Source organism: Pseudopodoces humilis, chromosome 17 (assembly GCF_049639895.1).
Source record: "Pseudopodoces humilis isolate 2021_Gansu_Grassland_sample_001 chromosome 17, ASM4963989v1, whole genome shotgun sequence".
Classification (NCBI taxonomy): Eukaryota; Metazoa; Chordata; class Aves; order Passeriformes; family Paridae; genus Pseudopodoces; species Pseudopodoces humilis.
The window spans coordinates 17,351,206-17,376,441 of record NC_142216.1 but is presented as its reverse complement, the minus strand read 5'-3'; the positions used below and the strand labels follow the sequence as shown (position 1 = coordinate 17,376,441).

At 51.7% G+C, this 25,236-nt stretch overlaps 1 protein-coding gene across 1 annotated transcript in view; it reads left to right on the top strand.

Annotated features, from left to right (window-relative positions):
* Positions 1-6,613: 6,613 nt before the first annotated feature.
* The window catches only part of SIL1 (SIL1 nucleotide exchange factor), a 103,726-nt gene continuing 85,103 nt past the window's right edge, over positions 6,614-25,236 (top strand). The window contains exon 1 of the mRNA XM_088063778.1: positions 6,614-6,685. Coding sequence (XP_087919904.1) covers positions 6,633-6,685 — 53 coding nt within the window. The 5' untranslated portion in view covers positions 6,614-6,632. The remainder of the gene's footprint in view (positions 6,686-25,236) is intronic.

Genomic DNA, 25,236 nt, shown 5'->3' with positions numbered 1-25,236 from the left:
ATGCATTTCACAGCAAAAATACATCCCTTTTCATCTTGAAAATGCTGAAATGAGTTGTTACAAAATTTTCAACGTTTACCCCCTTTCTTAAAAACCAAAATTTTTAATTTAGATGAAATGTTGGGTTTTTTTTTTTCCTAATGGAAACTCTTGATTACATTTTTACCCAACAGCTCTAATTAGAATTAACAACTACAGCTGATTCTTGGTGGGGTGATTAACAGCTGGACTGTGCAGCCTTCTCCACTTTGGGACTTCCAAACAAGCCCTAGCCCTGGCAGTTTAGCCTTCTGCAACATTTTAGACTTGTCTAGTCACTGGAACTTATTTTTCTTTCTTTTTCCCCCACCCTTTCCCCTCTGAGGGTTAGTTTTCACCAGTGCAGCATCTCTAACAGTCAGGGAACTTCACAGTGACTTGAGATCGCATTGATTTCTCCAGGAAGAGGCCACATAATAGTTTTTCCCATTTTTCTCCCTTGAGGAATGCAGGTAACAGCTCTAGGAAGGCAGCTGGGTTTGTAGATATTATGGTCATCTGCTGGCTGACAGGGAAGTCTGAGGTCTGCGGGACCATCGTGGGACACAAGGAGACTTTGGCTGGTCTGGTGCAATGCTGGTGCTGCTGGGAAAGCGAGAGGGATAAAATCAGAACAGATTGAGCCTGAGAGAAGCATCAGGTGAGGATCAGGGGATGGATCAGTCCATGCTATGCTGCCAGAGCTTCCCTCTGCCTCCAGGATGATCCTCATACACCCCCAGCTCTTTGGGGCAAGGGAAAGAACACTGGAGCAGTTTGGATGGAGAGGAAGGGACCATGGTGGAGGGGAAGGGATGATGTCAGAGTCTGCCCTTAAACCCCCAAACCCTCTGTTCCAGGCACCCAGGCAGCTTTGTCCAGCCTTTGCAGGCAACCTCCAGAGAGCCAAGAAGCACTGGGGCATCCTCCTTCATGTCCCCAGTGCCTCTGTGATTCCTGGGCTGCCATGTCCAATATTTTTCATCACTGCTCATCCCTGTGCTGGCTCCATGCTGTTAAGGGCTGATTTCCCTGGAAACAAGCCCATGGCTTTAGCCTGTCCCACCTCGCCCCTCCCACTGCCCTGCCAAACAGTTATTACCTTCTTGGACAAACCTGAGATAGTATTAAACAAGAGGGAGGATTTCATACATAAATGTCCCTGTGATTAATGGATTAAGAGATCCCGTGCAAATTAAAGCCTTTTGTCATACTTCACAGATCCAGCTCTTCAGCTGTTGCTCTTTCCGTTCTAGTCCTTTACAGAAACCTGTGGGCCTTGCTTGCCCCATCCCTTTTACTTCAGTTTCCTCCCCACAGTGCCCCAGGGATGTGGCTGGCACTCATTTCCCTTCATCCAACTGAGTCCTGGGCAGTTCCTGCTGCTCCTGAACCAGTACTGTGGAGAGGAGGATGCTGTGAGCACAGCTTGTTTATACACAAAACCAACCCAGGAGAGGGGCTGTAAATGCCTCTTTATTTCCATATTTATCTTGCAGCTCAGATGGATGAGGAACCCAATGGAAAGTTTAGATGAAACACAGAAGAAATGAAGAAGTGTTGGCAAGCGGCAGCTCAGCTGAGACTGGCAGCCTCAAGGGCTTCCAGAAGGAAAAAGGCTTTCAATTACTGCGCTGCTGCTCATCCCAATTCCCCTGCCACGCCAGGAGGGGTGGGGCAGCTGGGGAGCCCTGTGATCCCACCCCAGGGAGATGGACCTGAGACCCTAAAGCTGCACATTTGGTCCTGTTGATGTTTTACAGGGCTGATTTCTTCCTGGAGCAGCGGCAGAGTGTGGGTGTGGAGGCTCTGTAAGGATCTCCAGGTGATGGGCACTGTGGTCACTTGTGCCAGGGTGGAAAGGAGCCACAAAGGCTTTGCTGGACACCTTTGAAACATCCAGTGCTGGGTGTTGGTGATGGATGATGATTTAAATCCCATTTGTGCAGGGAATAATGGCTCATAACCATCCCCTCTCCTTTAGTGATGTGACACTGCTGAGATGGGTGGTGTCGTGTTTCCACCTTAGGGGAGGTGTTGTATTAACTGTCCCTGCCCTTGCTCCTAAGCCCACGTGTGCTGTGATGTGGACGTGCTGCAAATACAGCGGAGAGGAGGTGGCAGCCGGGATGTGGCTCCTGGGGGAGGCAGCCAGAGAGGCAGGGATGGCTGCTATCCACGGGCTTTCCAATGCTCTGAAACCTTCAGCCCTGCGAGGACTGACTGCCCCAAAGCCAAGGGAGTCTGACTGCTGAGGGATAACCAGGACTGCGTGTCTGTGACCAGGCTCTGTTCCATGGGGAGGAGACAGGGGTTGAACTGTCCTCTTGCTGCCTGCATGGCTCTCCCTGCTGGTGACTTTATTTTTCACCCAAATCCCTGCTTGGGCACCCAAAAAGGCCCCTACCCAGGTCATTTGGCATAAAGGCTTCTAGAAAGCATCCCTGGGATCACTGTCCCTGCCTGGTCACAGCTGAGCTGGTGACACTGAAAACGTAAGTTCCCCTTCATACCCCTCCTGTACCTGCAGGTCCCTGGGCTTTATTCTCCTCCCTGCTTTCCCCTCGTTTGTGCCCGGCTCCGGAGAAGAGCGCTGGGAACTGATCACTGTGTAGCTCTCGCTGATTTAATCCAAAGCCGGTACCAGGCGGGAGCGAACGAGGGCAGCCCGGGGGACCCAGCGTGTAGCAAAGCACCTGGCGGTGCCGAACGGCGCCGTTAATAACCGGGAGCGAAACGCTGCAGCCACCGGCATCGCCTCTCTCCGGCAGGACCCGGTATCGCCTCTCCCCTGGCACAGCCTGCCCTCCGGCAGGACCCGGTATCGCCTCTCCCCTGGCACAGCCTGCCCTCCGGCAGGACCCGGTATCGCCTCTCCCCTGGCACTGCCCGCTCTCCGTCCTGCAGCCGGAGCTCCCACGAGTGCAGAGCTGTGCTGGGGATGCGGCCCAGAGCGATTGGAAGCCTCAGGGGCTGTCAGCCAGCGATGCTGACCCCGAGCTGTGCCACTGCTGCACAGACAGCAGCTCACCCGTGAGCTTCGTGCTGCACCCCGGCTGGCAGAGCCCTTCCTGGGGCAGGGATGGCCCCTGTGTCCTGCTCAGTGCTCCAGAGCCTCCGAGGGACTGATGGCAAAAGCCTTTGGATGGGTCTTTTCTTTTGGCAGTGAATGAAATAGGATTTGTGCTGGTGGTGATAAGAGGCTGCAAGTTGGACCCATCTGAGCCTCACAATTCGGAGAGGCTGATGCTGACATGGCAGAGCAGGTCCTGCCACAGCCTTCATGTCCCAGCACACAAAATGGGTGAGGAAAAGCATTTTAAAAAGTGACTGGGGAAACTGCAGTTGTGATGCCATCCTGTCTGAAGCCCAGGGTTCCCCCTCTGGCCTCTCTGGAGTCACATGTACTGCAAAAACCCTCTGCTCTGAACTCAGGCTGGGTCATGACTCACGTCTTGGGCTGTAAAAGTGCATTTCTTTGTGTCAGCACAGAAAGTGGCCGTGGGCAGCTCTCTGGCAGTGCTGAGGCTGGCCGGAACAGGCTGTTGAACAATTACACCCGCTGGAGCCCTAATTCCATCTCATATTTTGCTACAGCACACAAAAAAGGTTGAGGGGAAGGAAGGGCTGGAGGGGGAAAGTGTTTCACTTAAAAATCCTGGTAGGAGTCTATCCAGTGGCTTGTCTGGCCACAAATCCATCTATTTTGGTGCAAGTGTGGGCTGCAAAGCCTGGACCTGCCACCTGGAAATGCGACCTCATGAGTTTCCTGCAGCCTGTGGAGTTTGCTTCATGTTCAGGAGAGACACCTCTCTGGTGGCTGCATCCTTCCAGAGGGAAAAGGGCAACTGAACCTTCTGGATGTCTCTGCCTTGCTGTGTTAAACAGCATCCATGGCTTTCCTCTGGGTCCTCCCTCAACCAAAACTACTTACAGGTACTTCTAGTATGAAAAAATCACTAAAAACTGAGTTACCTGTTGAGGGGCAGCACTGTGAGGCTTCACAGCAAGACAGTGCTTCATAGCACAGCACCTTGTGACTTAATTTTGCTTTTGGACTTAAATGTCTAATTATGTCTCTGAGAGTGTTTAGCACCAGTCAGGTGATTTCATTTGTAACCAAATCTGGGTCACATTGCCACAACAGAGCTACTGGAGAAGCCAAACAGCCTTGAGGAAAGGAGCCTGGTGGTTCCAGATGAGCCAGGAGGGATCAATCCCATGAAGAAAATCTGAATTCCTTGAAGGAAGGGGTTTAACCAGGAAGGACCAACTCAATGAAGAAAATCTGAATTCCTTAAAGGAATTAAATTAAGAAGAAAATCTGAATTAATTAAAGGATGGGGTTTAACCAGGAGAGATCAATTCCATGGAGTGCAGTTGCCCTGTTGCTGGTATGGTCCAGGACAGCGATGCTGTGGGACCAGGATAGGGGCTCTGTGCTCGTTAATGCCCTGGGCACTAACAAAGCCCAGGAGCAGCTGCAAACAGAACCAGCTGAAGGATTCCTGCTGCCTCCCACCAATGCTGCCCACGATTCATCAATTACCTATCTGCTTAGTCCTTTTCTCCATCCTTTCACAATCTAAATAGCACATTTTATAGTCGCTGCTAAGTGATGTGATCAACATCAATTACCTACTAAAAGAGAATCAAGTCTTGATTTAAAATTAAGTGCTGCATTTTCCCATGTTCTTTATATGTAGCCAACAGAATAATTGCAGTGACATAAAAACTAATTACACAACTCCACAATTAGGCCTCCCTCCTAGTGCCATGATTGTCTTTAAGTATACTGATGAAAAATTATTCCCAGTCCCAAATTACTCTCTCACACCCATCTTCTCTAATACCTTTGGAAAAAGTCCTCCACCCCAGCAGACCAAAGAGAGGAACTCCAGATGCAGAAGGTAATACATGCAGAGTGTATTTTCTTTTCTCTTTCATGTGGGAGTGGTTTCAGATGTGGGATCCCTGGGATTGCCCAGGGATGCAGCAGATCTCTCTGGATGGACTGAGGCTTCCTGGTGTGCCAGCACTCTGAGACAAGCAGGGAGAAAATCCTCTCCTAAGTGCCCCAGCTGACATTTGGCTCCTGGGCTGCAAGCAGAGACCAGTCCCACCTGGATGCCAGCCTTGGGCTTGGTGTGTGGGACCCAAAAGAGAAGGAAGAGGCTGGAAAAGCAGTGCTTTCACCCATCCAAAGGCTAGGAGTTATACCCAGGCAGCAATCACGCAGCTACCTGAGAAACCATAAACTCCAACAAAAATCATAAACATCAATAAAGCTCTGGTGCACTCCTGACAGGCTTTGAGGGATTTGATTCCAGATTATGTTTCTGAGATGTTTACAACCAACCTGGAAAAACTGAAAATATTCAATTACTGGCAAGGAGAGCTGAGATTTGCTTACAGTCAATCTCCTGCCTCCAGGATCTCTGTGGGTGCCAGCAGTGAAACACAGCACTGGTGAGCAGAGCCATGGGGACAGTGGCCCAGGGACAGATCCCCCTGATGTTGCTGAGCATCTTTCACTGGATAATTAAACATTGCAGGTTTAATTTTGGAGCTGCCAGGTTGATTTTGGCTGCTGTGCAGTGCATCCCATAGCCTGTTCCTCAGCCACAGCCCAGCCTTTGCCAGGGAGGGTTGCACAGCTTGTGGCTGTTGCTTTTCCATCATTTCTTCAATGCCATCACTCAGTCGCAGTCAGGAGAGGGGTGGGAAATGCTTTGGCATGATTTTAATCAGCAGAGTTCTTTGAGTGAATGAGGTGAGGGGACCAGTGAGCTCCCTGTGCCTTCTCTGACTTTCTCACCTCATTTCACCATCAGCCAGGGGTGCTAAGCCTGAGAATTTACACCCTTGTATTTACCTGAAAGCTCACTACCTTCCTCAAAACCTGTGAAAAATAAACGGGGTGGTGAAGTAGCCTGTGGCAGGGATGATGTGATGTGTAAGGCCAACATCTCCTGATCATTGTGAATATTCCCTCCTGATCCCCAGCACCCATTCCAGATATCCCCACCCTGTCACCAGCCCAGAGCACTCAGTGCCACCTCCAGCACTTCCTTGGACATCTCCAGGGCTGGGCACTCCAACACCTCCCTGGGCAGCCCCTGCCAAGGCCTGACCGCCCTTTCCATGGACAAATTCCTCCCGAAGTCCAACGTAACACGATGCAGAGAGGCGCCCCCAGCCAGGCAGGCCCGGCAGGCCCTTCCTGAGGGACAGATGCTTCAGGACGGGGCTGCTGCCGTTCCCAGAGCCACGGAGGCTCCAGCCCGCCCAGCGCAGCCCCGGCTTCCGGGGCCCGACCGGGACAGAGCTCAGGCTCAGGCCGGAAAACCCGGCCCGGGACAGGGCTCAGGCTCAGACCCGCCAACCGGAGCCGGAGCAGCGCCGCCGCCGCCGCCGCCTCACGGGGCACCGGGGGGGGGGACGCAGAGGGCGAGGCCAAGCCCAGAGGGCGGAGCCACGATCAGAGGGCGGGGCCAAGGCAGGCCGGGCCAGGGGACACGGCCAGGGGGCGTGGCCAATAGGGAGGCGGTGCTGACTTATAGGGCGGAGAAAGGGCGGGGCAAAGGGCAGGAGGACGGCGATGATTGGCTGAAATGGGGCGGGGGCGGGCCCTCGGGGCCGGGCGGAGCGTGCGCGGTGCGGAGCGGTGAGTCGGCTGGGGGGGGCTGCGGTGGGAGGTGCTGCTGGCGCCCCGCGAGGGCCGGGCCGTAACGCCGGGTCGGGGACCCGGATCCGGGCCGCCGCCCTGGTCCCGGCCTCGTGGGCCCCGGCCGCTGCTTCCCCTGCGCTGCACTCACGCGAGCGGAGCTGGCGGTGAGGCCTTGCCGGCCCGGGGGCTGCCCGCCGGCCCGGTTCCCCTCAGAGCGGCCGTGGCCGGGCCTTTAGGGACGTGTCCGGCTCCGGCTGGGGTCTTGCAGCAGGGACCGCAAACGCGGGCCCTGTGACAGGCACTTAGGCACACAGTGGGGGCAGGACGGGGATCCCTTACACTAAGGGCTTTTAAACATAAATATTTACACTTAAGTTTCCCCCAGCGGGCACAGTTTGGATTCTGCCTGGAGCACGAGGCTGGGCTGGGTCACCTCCGGCCTACTGTGTGCCCAGGCTGCTGTGCAATATTGCTGCTGTGCAATAAAAACGTGCTGGAACCGCTGGAGTAGGTCCGGGATATTAAAATGGATGTTTCTTAAGGGTGGGCGCTCTGTAACATGAGGTCTGAATTTCAAAACCCTTTTAATTGCTTTGGTACAAGCCTGCATATGGCTCTCTGGCTGGAGAACTGGTAAACGATGCACAAAGCCAGGAAAGGAACGCTGAGCAAATGGGATTTTGTATATAAACACTGTTTGTAATGTTGCCTTAAAGTGCTTAAGTTCAGTGCTTGACTAACACTTCCATTAGGAGTGATCTTTGACAGAGCTCTGACGCCGCCTGCCTTCAGGAGGGTCTGGGTTCACACCAAGTTCTGCTGACACATCTTCTTAGGGCCAGGTTATTTATTCTGCAGTGTTTTTCTGCTAGAACTAACCCAAACCGAGTGCGGCACAGAGGCAGAGCTGCCTGCACCGGTGCTGCTCAGTTTGCCTGCCAAAGGAGGATAAGCTGCAGAGGCATTTCTCTGGTGGAGCTGTCTGTGGAACAGGCTGCTCCGTGCACAGCCCGGCAGGAGCCTCTTAAGAGCAGATATGTCTCCAGAGCACGGTGACACACCCTGTCATTTACTGATCGTGCTGCCGCAGCGTGCCTGCTTCCCTGTGATCGTTTGAATTCATTTGTTCTCTGGGAGTAGCATTCCTAAGGGATGGACTTCTGATTTTCTCTCTTTCCCTCAACCTTGCCTTAAAATGACCCAGTCTGGTCCACTTTTTTTTCAGCAGCCTCTAGGGCATTTCTGTGGTTGAAGTATCCAAAATACTGTCCCAGAAACTTCAGTGTAGGAGTGCAGCTACCAGAGGTGAAAGAGCAGTCTTACGAGTTCCTGGAGGCTGCTGTGTGACCACATATTCACTAAATTTGAAGGGATACAAATACAATTCTTTGGAAGAAATCAGCTGGAAGCAATTCCTGGTGAACTGTTAGAGCAGCCTTTGAACCACAGTGTTGTCCCTGTGTATCCTGAAACAGCACACAAGCAGGGCCGGTGCTACTGCCACAACCTTTTTCATCTTTTCAGTGGAGAATTCCTTTAGCCTGAGCAATAGAACACCTGGAAAACCTCAGCACCCCCAAACCTGTCTCTGTCTGCTTCTGCTTGGGTTGGGCAGGTGGGGTTGAAAGCACAGCAGCTGTACCTTGAGAATTTGTGAGGCAGTGGATTATTGGGATAAATTTAGGGATAATAGTCAGTCTTTCTATGTGCTAATCCTCTGTGCTACTGACTCCCTCCGTGGCTTTTAGAACCCACCTCAGCTCTTATACTCGGTGTTCTCCTCTGAGAAATAACGCTCGACTCGTGAGGGAGGTGAATCAGCTTTAATTAAGATTTGTCGAGCGCTTTGTTGATAAGTTCTCAATAGCTGGTTGCTATTTTTTATGAACACTCAGATATTCTTAGCACCTGAAGTGGGAAGTGACACAATGCTGGGGATCTCTGGGAAGCAGCCCTGCGAAGGGAGACGGCGCCTGCTCACCGAGGCTTTGTCAAATCCATTCTGGCTGCAGTTCATGAGGCAGCTCAGCAAAACCCCAAATCCCTCTGAGTCTTTGGGAAATCTGAAATGTTCCTGAGAGCTAAGCCCTGCTTTTGCATGAGGTTTGTAGCTTTTGCTCCCTTGGATTTCTCCCAAGCTGCTGGTTGGGTTTGGTGCAGCTGTGTCCTCCTTGTCCGCAGCCCTGTCCTGAGCCAGGTGAGAGAAAATCGTCTCCAGGCTGGGCAGGCCCCAGGTCCCTCTGGGCCTTCGTGAAATCCCAGTCTCAGGGAGCCTGACAGCTCATCTAACTCGCCCTTGCAGCAAACTGAGCAGCCAGTTTGTCTCTTGCCTTCACAGAATGGGGAGCCCCATGGCTGCTTGTCTTTGTAAGTAAACCCTGTTAAAATCTGAGAGCTGTACCGGCCCCGGAGGGAGCAGGGATGGAGAAACCCCTCCACAGCTGGTATGGGGCAGCATGGTTTGTACTGCTGACTGCTCTGCTGGCTGCCCAGACTCTGTGGTTTGTGTGGGACTCAGAGGTGATATCCAGCACGGAGCCCAGAATTGGGTATTTTATGTTCCTGGATCACAGAGTGATGTTCAGCTCTTTGGAGCTGTGGTGTCACAGTGCTGGCACATTTAGTCTGGTCCCCAGTTTTCCCCAGCTTCCCTCTGTCTGGGGAACTTTCCCCATGACTCTGTTTGTGTGCTTGGTCTCTGTTTGTGCTGTTTCCAAGCACACTTCTTTGCATTGTTTTCCTTGCTTTTCTTTCTATTGATTTGTGGGTGTTTTGGGAACTTTTCTTCAGTTTATCAATTCCGATCATGACCTCCAGAGTGCTTCCAGCTCTTAACTCCTGGGCATCCTTTCAGGTTTTATAAAAGCACTCTCTCTTTCGTTGTTCAAACCATTAACGGAAAGGATGAACAGAAGCAGACCTGGGCTGAGCTCCCAGAGCCTATACACAGGGATTTCTCCTATGGTGACAGGGAATTGCTGATAGCTCCCCATCAAGTGTGTGGGGTTGAGTGGCTTTGGTTGGTCTTTTTTTTCTTAGTTTGTAATGAGCACTGGGCCTCATTAAGGTGAGCTTGCCCAGACCCAGCTCCTCTGGCTTTCGAAAGCATCAGATGGATGGAGTGAAAAGCCTGCTTTGTGCTGGTCAGAGGTGTGATGGGCAGGTCTCTGTAGTGAGGGATTGTGCTCTCCTTCTGAAGGCTTAGGTGACTTTTAAGAGCTTTCATGAACTTCGTTTACCTGGGGCTTCTAGCTGATGCTTGCTGGGACTGGCACAGCACCGAGGCAATGCTCAGCCCTGCTTCCCCCTCAGAGCTGCCTCAGCAGTGGGCTGTGCATGGGGGAAGCTGTGTCCAGCATCTCTTGCTCCCCTTTGTTTCTCCATAGGTCTCTCCTCAGTGAGAGTTGGGCTTGTCTGGATGTGACTAAGGTAGCAAAAATATATTTTTCTCCTCAAGCAATTCCAAGTTCCTTGTGTGGTTGCTCTTCTCTAGAAAAGATAAAAGTACTTGCTCTGTAGAAATTAATGACACTCATTTTTATTCCTAGATAGTGTGTCATGGTGGGAGTGGTTGCAGGATACCTCATTGCACCAGGGCTTTGCTGTCACCTCAGTGCCAACTGCTTAAGGAAGAGGTGAAATTAAACTTGAGATGAAATAGATTTCACTGGAACAAATGTCACTGCCCAAGCAGGACCAGCTCTACCCTCCCCAAGGTCTGTGAGTACTGAGCTGCTGGGTTCAGCTGCCTGAAGTTTAAGAATTGGTCCTTTTGTGAAGTGCTCTTCCACCCCCTATTCCATTTTGCTTTTCATGTGGGTGTAACTGTGGGGTGAAAATCGGACCCCACCAAATTTAAGAACAACACAGGATTCCTCTGTGGTGTTCATGTCTTTCTCCTCTCCAGGCTGGTAACTTGTGGTACCCAGCTGTTCACTCCAGCTGTGCTTCAGGGGCTCCATCAACAGGACGGAGACACTGTGTCCTCTTTGTCCTCCTGTATTGGTCCGTGGCTGATGGTAGAGCCATAGAGTCAGGGAATATTCTGAGTTGGAAGGCACCCACAAGCATCATTGGGTCCAACTCGGTGAGTGCCCTGGCCTAATTTCAGTTCCAGGGGAGAAAATTCAGTCTCCCTAAAACATTCCTATGACTTGTGTTGGATTCTTCCTTGCTTTTCTCCAGGGGGCTGTGTGCTGTAGTTAAATATGGATGGAAAGGCTGTGTTCCACTCTGGATTACAGCTGAATCTCAGTGGTGGATAAATTGCATCCCAACTCTAGTTTGCAAAGCCCTTTGGGCTTCATGGGCTGCAGGAAAGCTGTATTTTATTCTAGATGTGTGTTTGCTGATAATTCTATAGGATTTGCAGACAGCAGGTTGTAAGAGCCCTGATTATACTGGTTCCCTGTGCAGTCAGACTCTGCCCAAATAATTCAAGTGCCTGCTGCAGAGAGAGGGAAAGGAAGATGGAAGGATGATTTAGAAATCTCTGGAGTTGATGGGAAGAAGATGCATATGTTGAGCTGAAGGAGATACCAAGCCATGTATATGGCTATAAACATCTAAATAGAAGTCAGGATTTTTCAAATGGTTGCCTGCTTTAAGCCCAAATAATTCCTTTAACGAGAGGTTTTAAAGGTTTAACTTAATTTTAGAATTTTTATTTCAAGCGTACTTCCATAAAATTAACTTTTTGAATGCAGAATGCTTTAATGTCTTCCGTGTTGCTGCTCATTTGCAAGAAATCTCTGCACAGTTATTTCTTATGTACCAGTTAAATCTATCAGCCAACAGATGTCAAGTGTAGCAAAAATGCTATAATAATATTATGGTCTAATAATAGTTATAATGATTCTAATTACCTGGTGCAGCTTTAGAGAGAGGCAGATTCAGAAATGAGTGCAAAGGAGGTGTTTAACCTTGAACTGCAGAAGCAGGGCACTTCCAGAGGTTCCTGTGCCGTGTCCCCTCCTCCCTATCGGACATCCCCCTCCCTTTATTTCCTCCAGCAAACTGGGAGCAGCACTCTGGTGTGTTTTAAACATCCAGACCTCATTCTGGCTGTGTTCAGAAGCGCACTGGTGAGCTGAGGATGAGCACATTTGCTGCAATACCTGGGAGTGTGAAGCCTGCTCATTTTTAACCTCTGTCTGCCCTGCTCTTGGCATGCTCCCACTGCCTGATGATGGTGGCACTGGTGAATTGCTCCCTCCTCGAGAAGGCTCAGCTATCTCCATCCTCTATGTGAGCTGCTTGTGCTGCTCTTAAGTGTCAGGAGAGGCTTTCCCACAGCCTGGGAAGCACAAAGGCAAAATCTCCTGGTGGGAGAGTGTTGTTTGGGGGTGCAGGTGAGTGGCTGAGAGTTGTTGATCCCTACAGAGGCTTTGGTGTGGGGGCAGGAGAGCACTGGGCTCAGCCTGCCTGCTGTGCTTGCCTTTGACAGTCTGGCCCCTGAGAACCTTGTCAGAGTCTCCTTCCCCAATTGCTCCATGTGCCAGCTCAGTTACACCACTCCCAACGCCCTTTCACCACCGTCCTTCTCCTTTAGGAAGGATCCTGGGTTGCATTTGCTGTACTCCTGTGGATTTTGCCTGCTGTTGCTGTGTGCTGTTAGTGCCTTGGGGTGCTCGTTGTTTCTGATAGTGTAATGGATCCCCTTGTGCCACTGCTGCTCATTTTAATCCTGTGACATGCAGGGGTGAGGAGTCCCTGGTTCACAGAGCAGCAGCCTTTCCACAGAGGAAGCTCTGCGTGGGCTGGAAGTTGACAGCTTTCAGTGATTATATGCTGAACCTTCTTCCTATAAATAATTGATTCACAGGCTGATGAGAACTACAGGAACTTGTCTCTCTGGCATGGGCAGCAGCTGGAAATCTACTGTTTTCCTATAAAATGGATCCAGAGGTGCACTTGCAAGGTTTTTTATTTCCAGCCTGCTCAGAGGCTGACATGCTCTGCCTGTTGGGAAAGCCCTGCCTGCCAGCACCTGCAGCATGCCTTGTCCCAGGGCTCGTGCTGGGGAGAGCTCTGCCACCTTCAGCCTTTCCCTTTGGGGAGCTTCAGCCTTTCCCTTTGGGGAGCTTCAGCCTTTCCCTTTGGGGAGCTTCAGCCTTTCCCTTTGGGGAGGTTCAGCCTCTCCTTTGGGGAGGTTCAGCCTTTCCCTTTGGGGAGGTTCAGCCTCTCCTTTGGGGAGCTTCAGCCTTTCTTTCCCTTTGGGGAGGTTCAGCCTTTCTTTCCCTTTGGGGAGGTTCAGCCTCTCCTTTGGGGAGGTTCAGCCTTTCCCTTTAGGGAGGTTCAGCCTCTCCTTTGGGGACGTTTGCCTTCTTGCTGGAGTCAATGTGTGTGTGTTGGTGCATCACCATGGAGATGAGGCCGCAGTTGCTGCAGGGCGCAGCCTTTTCCAGGCTCACATGAAGAAAGATGCGGTAATGGGCTCCTGTTATTTAGGGAAAATGATTTCTTGGAGTAAATAAATTGTCAAAGAACACTTGGCATCAGCCCAGGTGCTATTAAGGAGAAGATCTCTTGAAGCCAGAGCTGTGAGGCTCATGCAATATTCACTTGCTTTGCTGTTCCACATCAGGCATTGCCCAACGCTGACTCACTGACCCACTTGTGCTTTTACTTACCCCGAGATAACAAAGCTCCTGTTGCTTTTCTCCTCCCTGGGTATGTATTTTTCATCCTGCCAGATCAGCACCTTCCTGCCTCCCTTTCCCTGGCCACTGAGTGTCCAGGCTTTCAGTGCCTCGAGTGGTTATGAGGCTGCTTCGGCCGGGTTTGCAAAGCACGTGGAGGGTGTGTGGCTGGAGGAGCTCTCCCCCATGCAGAAACACCTCTCTGGTTGTGCTAGCACACCCCAAAACCCTGTCTGGTCATGCTGACATTCTTGGGGAGCTGGGACACTGCCCCTTCCATGTGCCTGGTCCTGGCACACTCCTTCCTTGTCTAATTTCTGGTAGGCAGAACCCTCCCAACAAGGTCTGGAAGAGCCCTGTGGCACCTCTCTGCCTCATTGCCTCCACATCTCATTCCAGACTTCATCTGTAAACCTCCCTTTGCCCTTGCTAAAAACACTGTCTCTTAATTTCTCTCTGCAGGAGTATTATTTAATTTGTAACAGTTTTAGGACGTTATTTGAAAAATCCGATATGAAGCTGTATTTCATTTACTGTAATGAACCACTAATGCAGGCATATTTCAAAGGGAGGCGATGCAGTACTGTGGGGTTTAATTAAATTTTGTTTTTCAAGTAAGCATCAATAGACAGACAATAACAAATGGTGGACAATATGCATACAGAACAAAGTCTCTTCATTTTCCTTTTCAAGACTGTGGAAGTGAAAATGTATAGCCCTTAAAATGGACTTGGCCTGCTCACAACTGCTGCTTTAGCATAGTTAACTCACTTTTGGAGGAGTTTTTTCTTCTTACTCTGTCTAATTAATTTTCTTGCTCTCTTCCTGCCCACAGAATAAACTGTTACACTGTGGAAAATTTCCAGCAGGAGCTGTGGGTGATCTAAGTGCTTCTGCAAGTTCTGGACATAATTTTGAATACTTGCTGGTACCTAGTGTGATGGCTCCTCCAGATGGGCCCTCCTGAGGGTGACAGAACAGAAGGGCTGGGTGTTCCTGTCTCTGGGAACTGGACATGGCATGTGTCAGCCTTGGAAAGAGAGGGGAAGATGGTGTTGCTGCCATGGTTGCACTCAAATCAGGAATCAGCAAGTGGCTGTGGAGTGCATTTTGTTCCTTCCAGCAAGCGTGGGGTAATCAAGTACAGAGTGTATGTGGGGAAGCTCGGGAAGAGTGTTCCACGTCAGCAGGAGGCTTCTGGGAACCATCCTAGTACTCCCAGCATGGCACTTGGACACGTGCTCTTGGGTAAAGAAATTTGTCAGTGGTGCTGTAAGTGGGTTCCTTTGTTCAGATGTGAGGAGCAGGGTGAGATGGGGTGGCTGAGGCAGATTTGGTTTTCTCCAGGAGAATTTACCATTGTTCAGGAACAGAACCAGAGTTTGCTGAGGAACCCGATGCCAGTGTGACTCCTACTGCACTCCAGCCCTTTGATTCTCTCTGAAATCTCTCAAAGGCAGAGAGCTGAAAAAAGCATGAATTTTTCAGAGGAAGAGTCTCCATTCAGAGATGTGAGTTCAAGCCATGTCCTGGGCTGATGCCATGTCCTGGGTTGATGCCTAAAGCTTTGCCTGCTTAACCTGCCTTCAAAGGCTGGGGGCAAGGGCTGTGCCTGGGGCTGGCACTGCTTTCCACCCCTGAGCTGGGCTGGATCACAGTCCAGAGAGCTGTTGGCTGCAAACTGGAGCATGCAAAGGCTGGGAATCTGTGGGAACCTGACTCCTGATGTCTGAGCAGCTGTGAGTGCCTGAAAAGCATCGCTGTAAATGACAGACTGGGGGCTGTAACCTCCTCCTCCTCCCCGGGATCTCGGTGTAACACTTCCCGCGTTCCAGGCACAGCCTGTGTTTGCTCCTTGCTGGAATCAGCACCACCAATCCTTTACAGCTCTCCTGGTGCCTGGGCTGGCTGAGAGCTGTGTTCTGAGCTGGGTGAGAAGCTGCTGGAACAACGGATGGGGTCCTGTGCTCCGTGCCAGTCCCTGTGGCTGGAGAGGAGTCCTGGTACAGATAAAAGGGGTCTACATAAAACTCGTCATCAGGCACCAGATGCTCTTTAAATAAGCTGGAAAAACCCTACAGAGCTGAGGTTTGTACTGGCCCAGCTAATTCTGGGGGAATGCCCCGTGCCTGATTCCTTGTTCTTCCCTTGTTCCTCGCTTCAGGCTGCCAGATTTCCCATTTGCTCACTTATTTCTGTTGATAGGCAGTGTCGAGGTTCTGTTGCTGGGCTTTGGGGCAGGAGGTTGCTTTCTGGTGACTTGGAGCAACACTTCCAGCTTCTCCTGACCTTCGTTTGCACCTCCTGCCTTTCTCCCCGTGGCTGCTCTCACTTTGCCATAAACGAATCTCCGTCCAGCCAGGAGCCTCAGGCCTCTTGCAGACTCACTTATGGGACCATTATCCATCATCTACAGAAGGAATGGCTTTCCTGACTATGGCAGGGCTCAGGTGGCTGCTCCCAGGTGGAGCCCACTGGAACATCTGGAGCCAGCTGAGCCCTGCGCTGAGAGATGTGCCCTCTGTGCAGTCCAGGGAGTGCTTGACTCTGCTCTTTGCAGGAGCAGGTGGGTGATTTGAGATCCTCCCAGTACTGCTGGTGTGATTTATTCTTGCAGAAGTGCCTGCAGCAGTTTTAAGGGTTCGTTCTGCCAAGACCCTGTGCTTTAGTGGTTCTTGCAGGACTGTGCAGCAAACGGGACCTGCAAGGGGCCTCAATGCAAGGGCACAACCCAATGCATGGGAAACTGCAATGGTGCTTTGGAAATGAACAAAAAAAAGTCTCCAGGACTATTTAAAAGGAAAAAAGTTAGTAATCTGTAATTCAGTTTTGAGGGAATTCTTGTGGCAGGAGAGCATGTGCTGGCTGGGAGGGAAGAATCACTTGCTCGGACAAGTGATAATCCATTGCAGCCCGTTCCAGACACTTGCCAGATACCAGCCCTCCTCAGGCCTCCCTGGGATGAGCGAGGTGCTGTGCCACTGGATGAGGATTGTGGAGTTTCTGGACTGTGCAGAGAGACAATTTAAACACCAAATCCTTGCTCCTAGTGGGAGCTGCTGCTGGCTGCCTGGCGTGGGGGTGCTGCAGGGGCGCCGATGTCTCCCAACAAGAAGAAGTGTGCTGGTCTCCACGAGCACTCGGGGCTGACACCGGCCGGCTCGCTTCCTTGGATTTCTCCTTCGGAGTTTGGCAGCCGTCTGCTTCAGGGAGCACAGTGGCCTCATAAGAGTTTATTTGATCTGACACATGACAAATTGTTTCTGCTGGCGGCTACTTGAGGCGCAGTCTGTTCGCTGGCAGCCGCGGCTCTGCGGGCGCTGGGAAGTGGAGGAAGGCAGGCCTGCCTCCTCCTCTCAGGAAACATCAGCGCAGGGAGTGTTGCTTTGACCCCCCTGCCATCCCAGCCTCCCTCCTGCTGGTTGATAATGGTGCTGGCATGGATTATTAACCATGTTTGTGTGCTGGGTGTGTCTGCAGGTGCTGGCTGTGGTTCCCCTGGCGTGTGGGCTGCGGGGCAGAGGAGAGCCTGTCTTCTGGAGCCAGACCCAGTTGCCATTAAAAAGGCTTTGTTAAATTCCTTTTTTTAGGACACCCTTTTAGCTCTGCAATGAGGAGCAGAATATTACATTCCTCAGCAGAATAAAAAGTACCTGTCCCCTGTGAGATAGTGTAAATACATTTTATCTGTTCTATTACCTGCAGTTTTCAGAATATGTCCCCTAAGCATTTTAATCTTGTTTTCCAGAGTTGTCTCAGAGTGAAGAATAGCTCCTATTTGCAACTTTGGGAATGATTACTTGTTCATTAATTTCTTCCCTTTCCTGCTGTCCATCTATTATTGCTTCCAAGAAAAAAAACCCTCTCTGTAAATCTCTGCCGAAACAGGGCAGGGTGCCTGATTAGACAGAGAGTTATGTGTGCTGGGAACGTGCTCCTGGGAGCTCATCCTGGAGCCCTGGATGGAGCCCCGGGTGCTGCTGTTCAATGCCCTTGGGCACACACAGCCTGCCAGGTGATGCCTTTTCCTTGGTCTTAAAACTGAGAGCTAGACACAGTTAGGGGATAAAGGGGTTTTATCTGGATATTCACTGAGGATCTTTATGGTGCAGCACTTCACCAAGGTGGAATTTGCTGAAATGCACACACACGGTAGATCGCGTATACAATTTCATAGACTTTGCAAATTAGCATATTTAACAAAGATGCCCCAATGAGAGGCTTGAATGAATAGTATGATCTCTTTCTACTTCAAAGTATTCCTCTCTAGTTTGGGCTTAATTTTAGTTTACAGGATGTATTTTAGAGGGGACCTTGGTTTCTTAAGATAGCGTCGGGCTTTCAGGGCTCCGGCTGCAAGGCCTTTAGGATGTTTGGTTCTCTGGCCTAGCAGAATGCCAGGTTGATGGCAAGTTATCAGACTTAAGGAATTACAGGTGTGCATGTTAAGGGCACTTAACATACAATACATAAAAGAATATAAAATACATAAAAGTTATATAAAAGAAAAGGAAAAAAAAATGCATCATGGCATCACAGGTGCCCAGGCCGGCTCTCTGCTCCGTGCCCTGGGATGAACAAGCCCAGCAAGCAGCACGTGCCAGGGCAGCCAGGAACACCTGGAGCACACCTGGAGCACACCTGGAGCACACCTGGAGCACACCTGGAGCACAGTGGTGAGGCAGGAGCTGAGGTCAGGGCAGCTCCAGCACCCAAGCAGGGCTTTGCTCCAGCCGTGCTTTGCCTGCAGTGCCAGGGCTGTTACAAAACAGGAACGAGATGGGACAATATGAGCAGTTCCCGCTGCCACGCTTTTGTCCAGCAGCTAAAAGCCAGCTCAGAGGGTTTTGTGGAAGCCTTGTTTGCTTTGGTCTTTTTTTTGCTCTTTCTTTAAGTACAGACTTAAAAGGGCTGGAGACTGGAGGCCACTGTAATTATTATTTCTTCCTGAATAGCACAATAAATGTACCATTTGTTCCATAAATGACAGGGTCCTTGCCTCGGAAAACATATGCGGCCTGTTCCCACTGCTGTTCCCTTTGACATGTGAGGAACTGCCCCTGCCTGCCTCTGGGTGCATGGAGATTTCTCACTCCCTCACTGGGGTCCGTGCCAAAACTTGTCTTGACATGTGACGTGTGTGGTCACTGGAAGTCACTGTGGAGGCTGTCACTGAAGCAGCCTGGATTCACAGAGCAGCTTCATTTAGATGGCAGCTGATGGAGGAGCTCTGCAGAATAGCTGGGGATAAAATCTGTGTGCAGGAGGGGACAGCTGAGGTCTGTGGTCATTGTGGCAGAAGCTCAGGCACGTACAGACGTGCAGAGCTGTGCTGGATGTGCCGTGCACAGGCAGCTGCTCAGGATGTTCTGGTGTCTCAGAGCAGAGAGGAAGGTGCTGCAGGTGCATCTTTGATCAGAGCTGAGCGTGTGTAGGAACAGCCTGCTGCTCACTCTGACAGCAGGTTTCGAGCTCTTGGCTTTGCCTTGCGGCAAACACCAAGACATGGAGAGTGAAAGTCCCTGTGTCCTTTGGCTTGGGTGTTTGCAGAGCCAGCAGGTGCAGTGACAGGCAGGACTGTCAAAGGAAGAACCCTCTGTGGGCCAGTGCTGCTCAGCTGCTGAGATATGCCAGTCCATGAAATGGCTCTTTATAGGGTGTCTCACCAAAAGGATCTTCCTCTTCAGTATCTGGATGTCGTGCTGCTGGTCTGAGCTCCAGATGAGAACCAGTGAATTGACTGGAAGGTACTGAGGTTACCAACAGAGTAATTGTCCCTTGGACGAGAAGATTGTGGAGGAAACCCACTCAGTTCTGGTCACCTCTCTGTTCTCCTCCTTCCTCCGTGCAGGTTTTGGAGTGCTGTGGCTGAGGGGCAGTGGGACGGAGTTAAGGTCCTGCTCCTGAGCGAACCCCACAGCTCTGAGGAGCAGGGAGCCTGGTCATGCAGCCCAGCAGGGATCTGGGGACTGGGAGCTTTGCTGCCTCTTTAATTCTCTGTCCATGACCCGTCAGTTCAGGTCTCCCTGGGGCAGCAGAGCGTTCCTTGTGAGAGGAGCCCGGCATGGTGGCTGCCGTGGTTCCAGCAGCACAGGCATTCACAGGAAAGCTGTTCCAAAACCTCTGCTGGGATTCAGGAGACCTTCAGAGCCAGGTTCTCCACTTAGTCAACTTTTTATAAGGATTTAAGGCTGAGGAGCTCTTTGAAGCGCCGATGCAGCTTGTTCTGCCATGACAAGGTGGAGATGAACGCTGGCGTGACTTCCATTCCCCAAGGAAAATGCTCTTTTGCACGGATCACAAGCTGTGGCTCTCCTGCTGTTTGAGGAGACCAGAGGAATCTCAGTGCCACATCAAAGCCTTTCCCTCTGAAGCTGAGGTGCTGGGGAGCTCCAGCTCCATGTCCTGCGTGTTTGGGCAGCAGAAGGAAAGAAGGTCCCTGAACCAGGAGTCACTTGGGGGATCAAAGCTCTGCTTAGCAGAGGCTGACACAAGGCAAAAAGCCAGGATGGCAGCAGAAGGACACAAACCCTATGGAAGATCTGGGCCATCTGATAACAGACTTCCAGAGGGGCCTGGGAGACCTTCTGCTCTGCTGGAGGAGTGGGGCCAGCATCTCCCCCTGAGGAGGCAGACCTGCAGTGTCCTGGCCTTGACTGGAGCCATTCCGTTGTGCCTGAGGGATTGTTTAATTAAAAAGAATGCTGCACCATCACATTTCAACTGTTTTCTCCATACATTGCTGCAAGTAATGTCTAAAATAGCTCTAAAAGGCAACAAACCATTCCCCAAAGTAGGGGTGGAAGATGAAGAACAGGAGAGGGAAGGAATTATGTTCTCTTTCAGCTTTCTGTTTCTGTGCATTTGTTTCTGCATTTGCAGCCCTTGGGGCTTGTTTTAATTTAAATTTCCTAAGGAAAAGCCCTGCTGAAGGGATGCTGCCTGCAGTGGCTGGCTGTTCTGCTTTGGCTTTGTCCTGGGGAAGCTTTGATGGTTGGGAAACAAGAGTTGCTTTTCAGTCTTGGAGGGAAATGCCTGGATACAGGAATGGCAACCACCACGAGAATCAATTCTGGATGATGGGGCTGGCAGTCTCTCAGCTCTCCCTTCATGCTCATTCCTGTCCCAGGGCTTATTTAATTGTTCAACAAAGGCATCCTCTGCAACCACTGAGAAAGGAGCAGTGCAGTGAGGGAAAAAAAACCAAACTTGCACTAAGCCTTTCACCCAAGCACAGAAAGATACTGCTGCTGACCTCAGTGGAAGCAGCCTTGGTTGTAACTGGTGTCTGTGTAGGGAGTGGAGCAGCTGAGCCCCAGTGTGGGGATTGACGTGTCTGGATTGATGCAGGGTCTGGGGACAAAGCCAGGACTGGTCCTGAGGGAACCTGAGTGGCAGCAGGTTGTGTTCATCCCCAGAGAGCTCCCTATTCCCCTTCAGGGGAGGGTTTGACATTGGCTTGTTAGGGCTTTATTCCAGGTTTTGTTGCCAGTCTGGCAGCTCCTGAGTGGGTTTGACCCATGAGTGGATCCCAGTGGCCTCTGCCTTTTCAGCTGGGAGCTTGCCACAAAACTGGAAGCGTGTAGGAGCCGAGCCAGGGCTGGACATCTGACCAGGCATCCCATGGGATCAATCCACAAGCTGCTATGCCATGTTATTCCTGGCCACATATCCAGAGCATGCAGCCCCACGTTTGCTGCCCGTGTGCCATCCTGCTCCCTGCTGCTCCCTCTCCCCAGGGCTGTCACAGGAGTCACAGCTGTCACCACCGCCTGGCGCTCTGTGGAGAGGTGAGAAAATGCATTTTTCACAAAGCTCACAGCTCAATGTTCCTGAGGATCAATAGGGCAGCTGGAGGAGTCCCTCCTGTGCCCACTCTTGGGGCACCTCTGTGCCAGGTGCTCTGCAGGGAGTGGCAGCGGGTTCCTTGGCTTGGCAATCCCTGTGGGAAACCTCCAGGCTGAGCTGAGGCTGGGACAGGCTGAGGTACAGCCATGGGGAGGGATGGTGGTACTGGGCAGGCGGCGTGGCGCGGGTCCTGCTCTGGGAGTCGTGCGCTGGATCCATCACTGCTGGATTTCTATAACACTGAGCAGGAATTTTGCATGGTTTCTTAACCTCTTAATTGAGTTTCTTTATAGGGAAGCCAGCATCTGACAGGGGAAGGAGGTTGTTATTCCCTGTGAGAGGCACGGGTGAACAGCAGGAACTTGGAAAATACAAGAAGCTGTTTCCAGGGAGGCTGGGAATAAGCCAGTTAAAGCTTTGGCAATTCATGGGCCCAGCTGCAGTGGGACATCAGGGTTCTCTGGGACCTTGTTAGTGCAGCATTTGCTTTCTTTCCCCTTAGATTCTCCAAGCTTGTGAAAACAGAGGGGATAAAAACACGCTGAATGCTGGCAGACTCCTGGGATAGTGTAAGGCAAGGTGTCACCCTGCAAATAGGGACTGATGGAAAGGATAGATCTGAGTGGGGGGAGAAAACATCACTTATTGCATGTGCTGTGCATGGGAAATTACAGCAAGGAGTGGGAGATGGGAATAGGCACAGGCAGGACGAGAGGTGTTTTCGGCTGGGGTTTGGGGTGGTGGGGAGGTGAGGAGGAAGGGGAAAGCTGTTTCGGGTGGCTGAGGTCAGGCAGTGTGACAGCTTTCAGGAAGATGTTTGTCCTGAAGGTCCCTGCGCATCTCTCATCTCCAGGCAAGTCCTGAAGTCCTAAATTGGTGCAAATCAGCACCAGCGCTCTGGTGCGGGCTCAGAGGTCTGCGGAGCAGAGTGTCATGTGGTGTGCAGGCACTGCAGAGCCCTGCGAGAGCAGCTGCCAGAAATTCAGATAGATGCACTGCTTATAAATAATAAATGATAAATACAGCCTCTGATCTCCGAGGCACGCTCTGCTTCTGCACGCTCCATGCTGGCAGAGACGATCCCCCATCCTGGACTCAGTGGTCTCTCTCTGGCGTGGGGGTCTGAGGGATGCTGGGGAGGCAGCTCGTGGAATTGGGGTCGTGCTGAGCCACGGTGGAGCGTGGCCCCTTCTGCCACCAGCACTAATGAGCGTGGCCCCTTGTGCCAGGGCTGCTAACGAGCCGTGGGCAGGGCAAGGGCAGCCTCGCTCGGGCTTCAAACCACCCAAGCACAAAGCTGTGCTCCTGCCCTCTGGAGAGTAGCGTTTTGTATGAATGCAGCACGCTGAACGAATTAATTAAGGCCATTTAAATGATAGACTAAACGATGCTTAGTGCTAAACTGTGCGAGTTGTATAAACAGCAGGGTCAGGATTGCTGTGGCCGGGTGCAGGGGGTGATTCCGGCTTTATCCAAGTGATGCACAACAACTCTCTCCTCTGCTCTTGGGGGAGCTGTGGCTGTGCTGGTGAAGCTGCCGATGCCAAGAGCTGCCCCTGCCATGCCTGGGCTCTGCTGGGCTGTGTCCTGCTGCTGGATACATCCCTGTCCTGCTCCTGGCCCCTGGCAGTGCTGTGCTGGTGTCATGGCCCAGCTGCTGCTCCAGGGGCTGATGTGAGCTGATGGCTGCACAGGTAGCCTGCAGGGGTTATTAATATTTATTGTAATTATTTGTTAGCAGCTGTTGCAAAGGTTGCATGAGTGCTCTGTAAACATGTTTGTGCCGTGGTTCTCCTGCCCCTGGCACCCACAGTTCCCTCCTGTGGGCTGGGTCCAGTTTGGAGCAGGACCTGGTGCCTGTGCTCAGGCTGAGCCCAGCTCAGTCCTGCCAGCCTCAAAGCCTGCCTTCCTTGCTGTGTGGGCTCTCTGTAGGCAGCAAGAAGGTGTTCCCACAACTTCTCCCTTTGTGGAGGAGTGTTTTTAACATGCCAGAGCAGAGCCCTAGTAGGAGTAAATGATGAGGAGCAAGCAAGAAGAATAAATGTTTTTTTAAACCAATTTCATAAGCGACATGAATGGAACGGTCTGTATGGCAGCTGCACCCTCTCCACTGAGATCCTGGAGGTGTGAGGGTGCTTGCAAACAACTTCTGCTCCCTGGGCTGCCTTACCTGTCTGGGGCTTCGGGACCCTCTGGCAGGGCTTGGGGCTCTCACTGCAGTGGGCTCCTGTGTGGGTTGGGGACACAAGGGTGCTTTCCTGAGGACAGGCTGCCTGTGATGCCTTGAGAGGCTGCCTGGAACAGAGGCTGGGCAGAGTTAAAGGAATAAAGCAGGGATTTACTAAAAAGCCTTCAAAGGATACACCTTGGGCAGTACAAGGGCCTGGCTGAGGCTATACTAAACATGGACCCAAGATGGACACCAGGTCACAGATTTTCACACTTTAGTCAGTTTTGGTCCATTTCCATTTTGGGGTTCATTGTGCAATTCCAGCTCCAGGTGATGCAGTCCCATCCTCCCAGGTTGCTCTCCTCAATTCACTGCTGGTTATACTTTTTGGGCCTGAAGCTGCAATGGTGTCCTTGGTTCTGAGGCTGGAAAAGGATTGTTGTGTCTGACCACAGTGTAAAGAGAACTTGCCGACACTTTATATGAAGTTCAGAGCTATGTACCAGTGCAGTAGAGAATCTGGAAAGTATGAAAGCTGAAATTAAAGGCATTGCCTGGAGGAGCAGAGCTGCTGAGATCAGCCTGGGCATTGACCTCAGGTGATGGGGTGTGCAGGTTGTCCTGCTTGAAAGCACAGGATTGTGCAGACCCAGATAGGGACTGGGGAAGGGCATTAGTCTGTGGGCTCCCAGTAATCCTCTGTGGGCTCCCAGTAATCCTCTTTTTGCCCACCAGCTGTTTCCTCTCTTAGGAGAGGCCGAGTTTCAGTTCCAAAGCTCCTCTTTCTCCTGTTGGTGTCCTGTACAGTCATCGAGCAGGAGGGACAGCTGGACACAGGGTGCTCCCAAGGTGTCTGTAGCATACCAGCAAACACGAGTGCTCCTCACAGACCTGGGGACCCTCTTGCTCAGAGGAGGAAAATTGCAGGTCAGGTCAGCTAAATTTCCTTCTCTTTCTCCGTGGCACTGTGACTTAGCCCATCACACTGCGCTTGGCCCGGATGCCACCCGTTAAAAGGACATTGTGTGTGAAGGGGACCTCTGTGATTGTGTCCTGAGAGCCTCTCCAGTCCCACAGCCCCTGTGCACGGCTGCCTGGAGATCATTTCCTGAGCTGCTGTTGCCCAGGAAACTTCCCCTTCAGCCGCAGAGGCTGAGAGTGCTGGCGGGTCTTTGTGCCATGGTTCAGCTGGAGGTGCTTGGGCCGTGTTCCTCGAGGTTTTCCAGCTGTGCCCTGCACTCATGGAGGGAGCTGCCATACTCAGTGTGCTGCTGGAGCTGCCATTGCCACCTCCCATCTGGGAAACCTGGCCTGAGTTAGTTCATCTGCAGGCAAGTTTTGCAAGACTGTAATACTGATCCCGCTCCCTCAGGTCACCCTGAGATGAAAAGAAGGATTAGCTTGTTGTTATTGTTTATTCTTAGAGATAATTGGTATTTTTGTATCAGCACTGGTGTGGCAGCAGGATCAGGACAGTGCCTGTCCCCTGTGCTGCCACTGCTGAGGCACCTCCAATCTCGTGTCCAGTTCTGAGCTCTCATGGGAAGAAAAACACGGAGGGGCTGGAGAGTGTCCAGGGAAGGAATGGAGCTGGGGAAGGGGCTGGAGAGCCAGTGCTGTGAGGAGCAGCTGGGAAAGGGGCTCAGCATGGAGAAAAGGAAGCTCAGGGGGAACCTTCTCCAGGAGAGTGGAGCCAGGTTGGAGTCAGGCTCTGCTCACAGGGAACAAGGGACAAGATAAGAGGAAATGTCCTACAGGCTCTGCCAGGGGAGGCTCAGGGCGGACAGCAGCAGGAATTTCCCCATGGAAAGGGTGCTCAGGCATTGGAGGGAGCTGCCCAGGGAGGTTTGGAGTGCCCATCCCTGGACGTGTCCAAGGAACACCTGGAG